Raw genomic sequence first — 14,083 nt, forward strand, 5'->3', positions numbered from 1 at the left:
AAGAAAAGAAAATTGTACTGCCATCACTGAAGATTGGTGAATCCCTTTAATGTTAGAATTGTTAACCTGTCTTTAAGATTTTTAGTGTCAGTTTAAATAATTAGTGAGTTTAAAGTCACATTTTCTACTAACATTAACATAAAAGCCCATAAACCAAACATTGTATGGTTATTTAAATATTAAGATACATTCTCAAGCCAAACAGTGTCTTAGTATGATTCTTTGTGGACACAAGCAGCCTGGCTTTCTTCCCCCACACTCCATCACACTTAAAGGCCTCTGAAGGTGGTTGTGGAGAGCAGGATGTGATGAACAGTCTTGTATTTAACAGTGTAGGTTAACAGTGGATAGCCAGTCAAAGAGCACTTCACAGCTCCCTGGTAGTCTTTAGTCATACACACAAAAACAGTCCAATCACTGAACTCCTACTTCAGCAATGCACTGACTCCGTCAGCCTGTCGGAGCGGCAGCTCCAACCATTAGCTCTTCACATGGAGAGCTCATGAATAGATTTACATATCTGGGATCATTAATGGAATCATTCTCTCAACTGCTTCACAATGTCTTTAACACACACACACACACATACACACACACAATCAGCTTCATTCTACTCATTATCATCATCAACATCATCTCTTCATTATTATTTTCACAATTATCATGGCCATTATCAGTCTCATCTTAATAATCCTCTTCCTGGGCAGATATGGCTCAGTTGGTAGAGTGGTCGCCCACTGATCGGAGGGTTGGTGGTTCGATCCCTGACGACGGCAGCTACATGTCGAAGTATCCTTGGTCAAGATACTGAACCCCAAATTGCTCCCGATGCTGCGTTCATCGGTGTGTGAATGAATTCCCAATGGTGGCAGGTGGCACCAGTGTGCCCTGGTAGCCTCTAACATCAGTATGAATGTGTGTGTGAATGGGTGAATAAGCGTAGTGTGTAGTGTAAAGCACTTTGGATAAAAGGGCTATATAAGTGCACCCCATTTACCATTTTACCATTTCCTCATTATAAACATCATGGAATCACCATCCTCGTTGTCTTTTGTGTGCACCTTAATAAAGAATAAATGTCAGTAATCATTCATTAGTGATGTGGAGGTCAAAACCTGGCTAAATTTAAATGTAAAATATAAGCTTATTAGATGTCTAAATTACATTTGACCCTTTTTATATATTAATATAATTTCATTTTTGATATATAATCATTCAGTAACCTTGGGTCAGAGCTATTATATGACTACATTAATTTGTAATATTGTCTGTATAGACGTCTAATGAGCTTTAAGTTTTCAACCACTTTTTGCCCATTAATTGATTAAATTAGATCTTTTTCATGATCCTCACTACCACCATCATCATCATTACCATCATCCTCATCATCATTAGTTTTTCCAATTCTCAGCAAATTGTCATCTTCATTCTCATTCCGCCCATCATTCTACTTATTATGGTCACCATCATCAGCATTATCATCATAATTAGAAGTAAGTGTTGGACCTTATTAGTCGTTATGTGCCTCATAGATATAGGTTAGAAGGGGCAGCTACTACAACTAGGTTCAGAAAACCAAAATCATCTATTCACATGGTAACTGTCACAGTTTTAATCACTTGGTTAACATTGTGAATTGAAACAAAACTAAGTTGTTAGGGTTGAGAAGACATCATTATTTAGGTTTAAAATAGTACTTTTGTTACGCAACTTAAATTTCACTGAAACTTTCAATCAATAAACAAATGACAAAATACAAGACTGCCCCCCCCGCCCAAAAAATCCCCCCATGTGTTGTTACGTTTACGTATGTTTATTGTTAAGTGGCGCCCTGTAGTGGCCATAGTAAGGATGACAGAAGTGAGGATGTAGACCAGTGTTCATGTCCCCAGTAAAAAACAAAAGTTGACATGGTTATTTTAAGTTACATATGTAATTTCACTTAATTGCAAAACTATATCATGTTTTATATCATGTAGGTAACTACAAACAGCAATAAATATTTTACACCAGACTATCTTTTCCGAAGCCTTACCATATGGATTTTTGCCATAAACCTAACCAAGTAGTTTTGCCACCTAAACCTAACCAAACAGTGACAATGCGACCATTATGTTTAGGTATGAGGACAGTTTGATGTACAAACCGCTACAGGTTGAGGTTGTAGTCCTCAGAGAGAAAGGGTTAGGGTACATATGTAATTGTACTTCAACACACAACTAAACCATGTATTATGTTATGTAGGTAACTAGCGTAACTGCCTTACAAAGGGCAATAGCTATTTTACACCAGACTATCCTTTTCTAAGCCTTACCATATTCTTTTTTGCCATAAATTTAACCAAACAGTGACAATGTGACCATTATGTTTAGGTATGAGGACAGGCTGATGTCCTGCTACAGGTTGAGGTTGTAGTCGTGTGGGTTTTTAGCTATTTCGTGGAAGGGGGGGGGGGGCAGAGCGGGAGACATGTAGGAAAGGGCACGAGCCAGATTCAAACCCATGCACGATGCATTTCGAGGACTAAGCCTTAATGATGGTAGCATCTACAGGTGAGCCATATCACTCTACCTGCAGGATATCCAGGTATCCAGGATATGGAAATTATCCAGATGGTGCAGTAGTTCTGTAGTATATGGGGAAAAATAACTAGACTTTTAATGCAGGAACCCTGCAAGATACAATTTTTATTTATTTTTATTTTGTCCATCCCCTGTATTTATGACCCTTCTCAACAATGTAAATTTTAGAATGAATAAACTAATGGAAGGTATCAGAATAAAGGCACTTGTTTCTCTTATCGTCTTTGTGATTTTAAGAAATAGAACAGCTCCTGAATCCTAGCAGGTTGTCTGGGTGGACCCCACCCACACCCCCTCTCCCTTTCCAAACTACAATTGGGCTTCTGATAACAGATCTTTTAATATTACTCTCTTCTCCAATATCGGAGGATTGTGAAGGTGCCAGGCAGGGATATTGAGTGAGAGCTAAGAGTTTCTCCCTTTCGGCTTGGCCCGCCATCAAAACTTATTAGACAGATAAATGAGAGCTGGACTTGCGTTGGCGCGGCCCTCTTTCTGTGCCTGTGTGTCATTTATTCGTCCCCTGAATACTGGCTCAATCAGATAGCGGCCAGCCTTTCACAGCCGCCACCATCTCTCTGCATCTGTTGACCTGCTCTGGCACAGCCGGGACTAATGTGAGCTGCTTTGGTGGCACTGAAACAACCATTTCCCTTTCACTTTGAAACTGCTTTTGTTAAATGTGTTCATTTTTCCTCAGATAAAGCTCAGACCTAAAGGTCAGACTGTGTTTTTGTGGCTCTACTACTCTATTTGGTGTTTTGTTCCCCGATTTATCAAAGTAAAGAAGTCTTGTAAGCCCCTTTAACACAACACCTGAAGTTTTAGACTTTTATTATGTGTAAAATAACATTACACAGCAGGGATTAGAGTTTATCTGTAAGACTTGCAGAATAATCTTTTTCCTCACCAGACTTGTGCAAACTACTGTTCATATGTGTATTTTCTTCAGACCCACAATCAACTCAAAATGAAGTCCTTAAAAAAAGACATCCTTGACCAGTTTCCTGTAACCATGGCAATAGGAAGTGCTCTCCAATCATGTCTCTGTATCGTGTGTTAGGGAAGTGCACTGTTTCCTGCTGTTTTCACTGGCTTCCTCCCATTGGTGTGTGCTTGGGATTGTACACTTGGTACTGGAAAGCCACCCACTTCTTAACCAGTGATCCCGTTAAGTTCAGTTTCATTTGTTTTTTTTAACGAAACAACGCCATCAGATTTGAATGAAGTAAGTTGCAATTTTCTTTTCAGACACACATTGAATGAGTTTTGGTTTAATGACAGAATTTCATTAGCATATTTTTCTCTTTCTTCCCTTTTTCTTGTTTTTTAATAGCTGCTTGGTTGTGTGATTACTTTTGAATAAAACGCTGAGATTAAATTACTTGTTTAAAGACATTGTCTAAATACTGCAACTAAATTTCAATACATTGAAATTATTGCCATTCAAAGCATGGTTGTTCATAAGATCATAATCATTTATTCCTTTTGCATTGGAGGTGATAGCAGGTCAACAGTTTATACCACATAGAATTGCTTTACCACATCTGAAAGCTGTGAAAGATCAATTTGAGTTGCAGCTCAACAGTGTGTCAACTAGTCATAAATCTAGTCATAAATAAAAAATGATTGATAATAACAATTATAATGATGATATTTGTGTTATGCAACTTTTTTTGGTTGATATTATAACCATTTGTTACCTAGATTCGCAGCTAAATTGGGTCAACTTTGACTGCTTTAGAAAAAAAAATGGTTACAAAAAACACAACTGCTGTGACAACCCCTTATTGTCAATGTACCCAGGAAAGCCACACATTATCTGCATGCTACAAGTCTCTAGTTTGTGGTTGTAAATATTCATGAGGCTGTGATTATAGTGGTAACAACTGGTCATTTTATACAGTGAGGTCAAGTTTAAATGCTCTCACTACAATGAAAAGATTACTATGGGGGACTAACATCATTACACATGAATGCTACTGGGCTCATTGAATCTACTGCAATTAAGACTGTTTCAGGACTACAGTATGCAGAAATATTCAATTATAATAGAGACATTTATACTGCAAGAGAAAATGTGCATTGTTTTACCCCAAAATGCACTCCATTTTCATTCAGATATCTTGAGGTCTCCCCTTTAAAAGTGGCCGAAATTTAGCGTTATTTTGTCACCTGACAAGATATCAGGCATGGTTGGTACCAGCATATTTCTAAGATCTACTTCTAGTTTCACATAATACCAACATCTTTTCTGTCACTTTTGTCTCTAAAAAAAAAGTCAACGTGGTCTCTGGGTGCCGTTGGAACCTTAAGTAGTTAAAGGTACCCTGTGGAGTTTTTTAACACCAATTAGTGCTAAGAAGAAAATCCTGTTTCTTTCATGCTATTCTTTCAATTGACAGTTGCTAATGGTTACACACCAGGAAACCTATGTAATGCACCTGCAAAGGCAGGGAAACGGAGACTGCTAGCAAGCAAACGTTTCGTATCAAAGCAGCTTTAATGGATATTTTAATGTAAAACAAAGTATAATGTTAGAGGGGTTGTTTGTAATGTGATGAATGAAGATGTTTAGACACAAAACATATTTAGATGTTCTAAAATATATTATGTTATAGTGCAGCTTAAACAATGAGTCAATTTACAGAAAATTGATTTATATACATTTTGATAATTGTATATTGTAAAACATGAATGGCTCCATGAACCTACCCCTACCCCTACCCCTAACCCCCAAGTTGTGACTGTTGGTTGTGAAGGTGTCATTTCAGGCTCTGTTGGCAAGTTGCAGCTTGATGATCAACTGTCTAGCTGCAACTTCACTGTTTTCATTCACTTTCATCACCCTCATGGTGTCAATTTCAGCCGAAGCTGACAGCTGTTTTCAGAGAAAACACTCTTAAACCCCACTGCACACTACCTGCTCAGCAGCAAACAGCAAACAAACACAGTTAGAGACTAGCTGGTGAACACAGTGGAGCATTTAGCAGCTAAAGAGACAGATATTTCCCTCTGGAGCTAGTAGAGAACAAAAACAGCTAAAAGAGTGTATAATATTGGGCTTATATGTATTGGTTCGTCCAAAACATGACTCCAAATGAATAATAATTTTGCTCTGTAACTACTGGATGTGGAAATAAATATTCTGGTCTGTTCGGGTCCGTCCAGTTCACTAAAATGTGAGATTTAAATGAACTCTATGCAAGGTAGATTTGGTACATCACTACTTTGAAAACCAATCACTGTCTAATTTGCAAAAAGTTTTAAAAGAAACATGAAACTTCCAGTGCAGAGCAGACATGTCAGTACAGAGAGTGAGAGCATAGTGTAGCATTGGGGCAGATATTATTGTGTTTCACAAACACTTACACTGTGTCAATCAGTGCCAGTTATAAGCTAACAAACAACATAAAAGATGCTAACAACAGTTACAGTTCTGGTGGGCAAGGCAAGGCCAGAAACAGAAATTCTGAATGAGTAAGAAAGACTATATGTGCTTCCCTTTTTGTGTTAACAAGCCATGTTAAATAAAATATTAATAATAGTAGAGTATTTTGACATACTTTAAAACATGTCTGGATGAGGACTTTAAATACAATAAGTCAGCTTTTCAAATGTATACAGAAGGAAATGCACTCAACACATACAGTGTATTAGGACTCAAGGATACACAGGGGTGAATTCACAAAGAATGGATTGTGGCCACTGATTGTATCATGAATTGCATATCTCTTGCAACCTCTATCTGCCCCATTGAATAACTCCCAATCTGACTGTGTACTTGGGCTGAGCTTGTGCTGTTTTTGTTTTCATAAACTGGCTCTGCTCATTTAACCACAATGATAAGTGTGTCTTCAGAGACAAGAGGGACGCAGTGCATATTTATGCACAAGACACAACAGCTGGTCTCCATTGATTATTTAAAACTCCAGAGTCAAACCTGCCGACCAGCCACACAGAAGTCCACTTTCACACAGTGAGCATATGTGAGCACATCAGCTATGGAAATCATAAGTCAAACTGAGCCAGAAATCTATTTGTATATTAACCTTATTAATTTCTCATGTATTTCACAAATGACACACAGGAGAGCTGAGAGGAGTATCCTGCCACTGAATCCCCCAAAAAAAGGAGTTTGAGTCGATCTTATATTCGTCCTTATAAATGTTCCCTGCTCTCTGAAGACACTAATAATTTCACTCTAACTGCTACAATTTAAAGTCCCCCTCCAGACATGTTTCAAAGTATGTAAAAAAAAAAATCCAGCTATGATTATAATTTTGTTGAACTTGGTTATCCAAATAAAAAGAAAAGAAAAAAAATTCTGAATCCAGCCTTTACCCCGCCCACCACCGCTGCTCACATGCCAGGTTAACTGGTAAAAGAACAGTGGAAGTTGGCCATAGTGGTCTCCAGACTGTGCCAGTAATGTTGGTCTGGTAATGGTAATCTGGTCTATTTTTTCTCCTGCTGCTGTTTGGCTATTAGTGCTGGTGTTTGTGAACTGGACTTTTTTGCAATGAGACTCTTTTACATGGAAAGGGGCCAATTTTGCACCAAATATATGTATATATCCTAATGCAAGTGCACCAAGATGCAATTTCCTTGGCAGTGCAGTTTGGGGTACTATTTACCCTTTAATAATCACACTTTGTTTTTGCCTAATTTACACATGTTTGACAGCTGCAAAAGATTTGCAATCTTTTTGTGAATTTGCCCACAATGCATAAAATTATTTTTCACCTCTGACCACAGTCAACAATGAAGCCTGGTTGCTCTGTTGCCCCTGTAGCTATGTCACTGTGTGCCAACACACCCTGGAGTACGCTTGTACATCACTGCAGCAATGTAAGAAGTTACTCCATTGGAAAAATAGGATTTTCAGTTGGTGTTAAGTGGGTGTGCTGCAAAAGACACAAAGTGCATGTGATTGAAAAGGACACACAAAGGCTTAGAAGCTTTATTCTGAAAAATGCAGTGATTGATCCTTTTACTTTACAGAGTACCCAACACTTAAAGCCATCTGAAGCTGCCTCCTTGGAGAGACCTGTTCACACTTCTGCGAGTGTATTCAACATGTAGAAATAATTTACATCAAACAACACTCCACCGCTCTTCCCCACTGGATCAAACCTGTCAACAATGCAGGCTGATCATCAGGTAACCAGCAGCACCTCTCTACAGATCCCTCCGAAGCCTGAGACTGCCCAGCCCATGCTGGCCCAGGCCATTATCAACCCTAAACGAGGCATGGAGGGACCCCTCCAGACACAACAGCCTCCCAGGACCTGCAGCTCAGGCGGACCTGCTGGGAAATCCTGCTGGGGCTTGGATGCAAGGGTGGCCATGCTTCTGGTGACTTTGGCTGGAGCTGTAATCCTGCTGCTGCTGTACAAGCTCTTACAGCTGAGACACAGGTATGTATGAGTCACAGAGTAATACGAGATGTAACAAAACAACTTGAACTACAACCCATGACTTCAAATTAATGTCTGATGGGGTAGCCTTCAGGTCTTTGCAAAACATGATGTATAGTTGTGACAAAAAAATATCACAGCATCATATAATATAGCGACTAAAGTAAATCCTTGCAACTTTTCCCATCAAGTTAAACATTTTGGACATGCAATTTTAAGAGACTGACCACTAGCAAGCTATGTTGTTTGCTTGTAGAGCTTGTTTTCCCCTCTATTTCTAGCCCTTATGTACAATCCCAAGAACAAAATGCAATAAGTGAATGGTATAGATTTACGCATCATGTTGTGAACTTTAACCCCACAAGTCCAGAAGCTGGTCGTAAGGTAACCAAAATTTCCCAACATGTAAGAGCGGTACAATGGCAAACAACAGCACAACAATAAGCGTTGTTGTCATCCCTCATGGCAGGATTGTACATCAGTACAAAGTCATCACGAAAGAGTTCAGTGCCTCTTCCATCTTCACAGTTGCTCGATAAACGATGGAATGCTACAATACTCAGGCTGTTTGCATCCACTGTTCGGAGATATGCATGCTGAAAATAATGCTCTGAAATTCAAAAAGGAACCCATGTTATTGCGAGCCAGGAGGTGCTGCTCATTTGATGTCAGGTGGCCAGGTGGCTGTAGTAATTATGATGACAATGAAGCATGAAGTGAGGGGAGGTAGATCGAAACAGACAGTCCCTTTAGGGCGGATGTGAAGGGTGGTGAATGGGTCCAACAAACACCGTTCGTGTCCCATTTGAAACTCAGTGGTCACATGGTTGGCCACCGCAATGTGACGACAGGTTGCGTTTAAACAAACTATCCACATTCAGATTAATGGGAGGACTGGCTTTTTGCTCCAAAGCCTGATTTAGGGTGAATTTAGCCCTAAAGATTAGCTCACCAGTAGTGATGTGCCAATGAAGCCTCATGAACCATTTTTTTAAATTTTCTGAGCCCACTAGATGGTTAAAAAAAGAGCTAAAAGCACACTCAATTATCATAGCATGAGCTCAGAAAATAAAGAAAATGGTTCATGGGGCTTCGCCAGCGACACTATTTAACCGCCAAGTTTTGAGTCATTACTTTGTCATTAAACTTCGATAATCTATAAACTATCATTTATTTATTATAATCTATGATATACTGTATATTTTGCTTAAACTAAAATGAATGAATTTTACTGGTGTGACCAGGCATTCCAGCTTTTTTCACATTAGTTTTTGTTGTGTCCTGCAGGCTGAGGTTGGCCAGGGCGAGGCATGCACTGGAGTACTACAGCTTCTACCACACTGCCACCTACACACTCAAACACGCAGGGTCCTGTCAGGACCTTCCAGCCAAGAACGGTATGATCCCTGAAGCAGCATCGCCTGTCCAAACTGTGACCCTGATGACACCCACTGTCACAACACTTCCAGCCCCGCCAGTGCCTTCTCCACCCCCACTGCCGCTCCCCCCACCTCCTGTCCTCCCTCCACCACTACTCCACACTTCACCATCTCTCACTCCAACTCCTTCTGTCCTGGCCTTCCCTCTCTCACTGCCTGTGATCCACACCACCCCGCCCAGCCCTCACCTGTCGTGGGGGGCCTGCTCAGACGCAGATGTGTACTCTCGGATCGGAGCTTTCAGGCCCTCCAGGCTCTCCAGCCTCTCCAACCACTCGAAAGTCATCCTCTTTGAACACTCCTCTCTCTGACCTCTGATGTAGACCATGACTGGAGATGTCAACATGTGAGAAGACTGTAGTGAATACAAACAACACATTAGTTTGATGAACTAAAAAATCATCTGAGGATGATTAAGTGTTTGCTTCAACGCATTATTTGAAGTTTGTAGCAAAACAATCTTAACTGTTTGCTCATCCTTCAGAGCCTCACAATCTACCAGGATCCTCTTCAGAGTTCTATTTTTCTGAATGTTTTCAATAGTAACTTTGTCTTTTGGGTTTGCAATTTTTACATAAACTGTAAATATGACGAAGTTGAGAAAGCATCATGAATATTTAGATAACAGACAATTTAAAGTCCCCCTCCAGACATGTTTCAAAGTACGTAAAAAAAAAACCCAACTATGATTATAATTTTGTTCAACTTGGTTACCCACATACAAAAGAAAGAAGATAAATTCTGAATCCACCCTTTACCCCACCCACCACCGCTGCTCACATGCCAGGTTAACCGGTGAAAGGACAATGGAAGTTGGCCATAGTGGTCTCCAGACTGTGCCAGTAATGTTGGTCTGGTAATGGTAATCTGGTCTATTTTTTCTCCATTAGAGAAACATGAGTGGGCTTCAAGACTGTGCACCCAAATCGGTGACTAGCAGACAAATCAGAATGAGAAATGCAGTTAGCATCTTTATGTTGATTGTTAGCTTGAAGAGATTTCAAACAGTGGCAGCAGTGGCTGACACAGCCCATGTGGTTGTGTAGGAGGCTTCAGGGTTTTTTTATGCACCTAGTTTCACTTTTGCTTATTTGGTTCTCAAATTTTAGGAAAGACCCATTCATCCCTTGTTATTCATTATACTTCTACCTTCCTGCTGGGCTTGTACACTCCATTGACAAATTACTACTGCACCGCCTAAAAATACAAGTTAATTTGGGAGGTGATAAGCTGCATACAATGACGTATGGGGACATTTTTTGGGGGATGACAGTCTCTCCGACAGTTATCGGTTAATGTCACAGTCAGGCTACCTGGTTCCCCCTGTTTTCAGTCTTTGTGCTAAACTTAGCTAAGCTGAGCACGTATCCCTCTAAGATCTTCTCATCAAATTCTCCAACAATGAATGAAAATGTGTATTTCCCAAAATGTCAAACTTTTTGCTTCAAGTTAAAGACTGAAATGAATAGAAGCCTTGAGATAGCTCTTAATGTAAGAGTGAGACAGTTTGACAAAGCATGCAGTTACAATGAGTTTGTGATAAAAGATGAAATGATTTATTAGGTTGGTTATGGGATTAATTTCCTTGCATACATTATGGTGTAAACTCTGTAAGTTTACCTGTATAGCACAACTGAAAAACACAAGTAAACAGGACATTCTCTCTTTCTAATGCATTGCAAACAAATATACTAAGTCCTGAAGTCTGGTGTGTTGGTATAATGTCTTTATTTTTACAGCGTAGTAATTGTAGGAGAACCCATTGTTTTCCCAAATCGGAGGCATTTCCTGAGCTGGTTTTCCATGGCAGTGTCCCTCCCTGTTTCACACCATTCTCAGCATTGTCTGTGTTTCCTCTAACTCTCTCTGTAGATTATTTTGCATTTCCTTCACTTACAGTCCTTAATTATGACTCTGAACATGTCCTTTATTAAAAACTAATGTCACAATTACAGACATGAATTTAACCTGTTAATTTGTCTCTTGAACACGTTGAAAATCACAGTACAACAAAGATATAATTAGTATGTGTGAATAATTTCTTCCTAAGTGACCAGACTATAACATTTATAGATTAGTACAAATTGATCTTTCTCTAAAGTAACCTTGCTGACACACAGGTAACATATGTCTGTTGATGATATGGAAACTCGAGCATCCACCTTGGCCTTAACAAGCTGTTAAGATGAATTTTCTTTCAATATTTAACCACGTTTTCCCAACAGGCCTCTCGTTTATAATTCAACAATAGTTCAAATTCATGAGGGAAACTGTTTTAGCTGGTGCTTGTTTGTTGCTTTCTGCTTGCTGGGGTGAAAACCGAGACCTTGTGTGACATTCCTCTTTAGTCTTTTCTGTATTTAAGTATGTTAGTGAGGCAACCGTCTCCATACTAAAAGCCAGTTAATTCAATCTGTGCATGTACTGCGGCATTGTCTCTTAATTGGTTGTAAGCTGAGCAGGAAAGACATTTGTAACAATATACTGCTGCCGCAATTAAATAAAACAAGGGTATGTCATGCAAGGATGAATATGAATGTGTTTGTGTTCTAGATGTGATTGTTATTAATTGAAGGTTTTCATCTGAAAATGTTATTTGTCCATTTGAGAGTGTTCATAGAAATGCTTCATACAGCAGTAAAAAATATACCCGTTATATTGTTGTCATTTTAGCGGTTATAATATACTATTTTTTTCTTTAATTTTGTTTTGGCCTCTTTAAATCATGATGAGCAGGTTGGTGTTATAGTTTTAAATGCAATTTAACCCTTGTGTTGTCTTAACTCTCTGTATATACCACTTGTCCTAAGGGTAAAAAATGACCTGCCTTCACTTAACCCCTTAAATAAAGCAGCTTGTTTGAATTTTTAAAACCCAAATCTATTTTGAAAGAGGTAACAAACTGTCATTCATCACAAACTTTGTGAATATCTAGGTTTACCCGCTTACACTGCAGATTAACTGGATTACATCAGTGGAATCACCCCTTTTTTATTACAACACACCTGGCGTAATTGGTTTACTGTTTTACTAAAGTGGGGGTTTATTTTCATTGGCAAAGGTACTGCAAGGGTGTAAACAATTTTTTAGCAAGCGTGCACGGTTTTTATGGTTTTGGGGGTATGAACATTATTTTATAGCTGCCAGGTCAAGAATGACCCTTAAAACAGGATTTGTCCCCTGTTGGTGTACAGCTGTCATGAAAATAAGAACAAAGGCAATGTTTTACTTTTTCTCATGTTGGGGTTATTCTAGGAAAAGTAATTGGATTTCAAGTTGAGAAAAAGATCATTCAGGGGGTTTCCTATGCTGTTTAACATAGTTGCGGATCATTTTTTACCACCAAGACAACAAAAGGGTTAAACATGAAAAGTGTAATGCACAGCACCTCAAATAGCTCGTTTTAAACTAACAAACTCACTCATTCATGTTTTGTTTCTCCACCAGAGGGAGCTGTTCTGTTTGCACCTTACCTGAGCATAAGAAAGAAGACCTGTATATATATATCATATGTCACTGTAAAACAATGTATAAAAAAATTCAATCTTAACAGCAAAAAGGTTAGAAAGATAGGTCCTCTCAATGTCAGTTTGTGAGGTGGGTCCTCACATTGTCATGTAAACAAGTGTTTACCCTCCCGACATAATTAGCAGTTGTAGAAATCGCTGTAGAACCCTACAGAACAGGGAAATGATTACAGATGTATCACTCATTGCTTATAGGGGGCGCTAGAGTGTGTGGCGACATTTGTTTGTGTGAATCTGCAGATATGTATGTCTGATGTTAGCTGAGCTTGGTTTCAGTACATGACATAAACTCAACATTTGTGTCCTTGTTCCTGAAATGAATGTAAACAGAGTTTTGTGAGGAACAGACTTGACTGATAGTCATCACTCTACTGTTTCATAAATCTCACCCTGACTCCCCGTAAATGACTGTTCATCCCAGAAGCCCTTGAATCAAAGTGCAGATTCTTGGTAATTGCATTTGTCCTCATTTTCTACTGTAAACTCTGCAGCCGCAATGAGAGGAAATGGTCATTGTTTCAATTGTCCTCAGTGTTGTCACTTCTGCATGACACCAAAACTTCACTTGTAAAACTGAGGGAGGCAAGTTAGGGGACGTGGAGGCTAAACATCCCCTGACCATTTCAATTTGATACACAATGCATGTTTGATATTGAACAAAATCTGATGAATATGTAAAAGCTGCTCAGGTTTGAAAGTAGGTTTAACTTTACTGTTCAGCATCAATTAATTTAGTCATATGAGTTGCACATCCAGACATTAATCCAATTTTTGTATTTTGTATTTCACTGTACATTTTATACATTAATTAGCACCACTAAGTATTGTATATTAATGGCACGGCTGACTTTTTTACTAGGTGAGGCTAGTACATTATAGGTTGCTCTATGTATTTTGGTAGTTTTTGTTGACATGTATAAGTATTTGAAATGTATTGATCATGTCACAGAAACCACCCATTTGCTCTCTCTTCCCCAGCTCTCTGATGCTCTGTAGTTGTAATCAGACTCTAATGGGAAAAGGAAAAATCTACTGCATAAAGGAAAGGCAAATTTCAGATGATGGTAATGGATAATGGAATCGTGCAGTAAAAATCTTGAGAAAACTAGACTTAA

At 39.0% G+C, this 14,083-nt stretch overlaps 1 protein-coding gene across 1 annotated transcript; it reads left to right on the forward strand.

The window, feature by feature from the left end:
- Positions 1-3,625: 3,625 nt before the first annotated feature.
- LOC131992574 (uncharacterized) lies at positions 3,626-11,141 on the forward strand. Its single transcript, XM_059358193.1, has 3 exons — positions 3,626-3,810; positions 7,587-8,002; positions 9,290-11,141. Exons 2-3 carry the CDS (start codon positions 7,728-7,730, stop codon positions 9,750-9,752), a joined length of 738 nt encoding a protein of 245 aa, XP_059214176.1. The 5' UTR covers positions 3,626-3,810; positions 7,587-7,727; the 3' UTR covers positions 9,753-11,141.
- The last annotated feature ends 2,942 nt before the right edge of the window (positions 11,142-14,083 follow it).

Source organism: Centropristis striata, chromosome 19 (genome assembly GCF_030273125.1).
Source record: "Centropristis striata isolate RG_2023a ecotype Rhode Island chromosome 19, C.striata_1.0, whole genome shotgun sequence".
In the NCBI taxonomy this organism is placed as follows: Eukaryota; Metazoa; Chordata; class Actinopteri; order Perciformes; family Serranidae; genus Centropristis; species Centropristis striata.

Bases quoted from the DNA above. Each gene is read 5' to 3' on its own strand.
- LOC131992574 (XM_059358193.1), top strand. From the start codon at position 7,728: ATGCAGGCTGATCATCAGGTAACCAGCAGCACCTCTCTACAGATCCCT. The intron at 8,003-9,289 runs GTATGTATGAGT...TGTGTCCTGCAG, and splicing joins CTCTTACAGCTGAGACACAG to GCTGAGGTTGGCCAGGGCGA.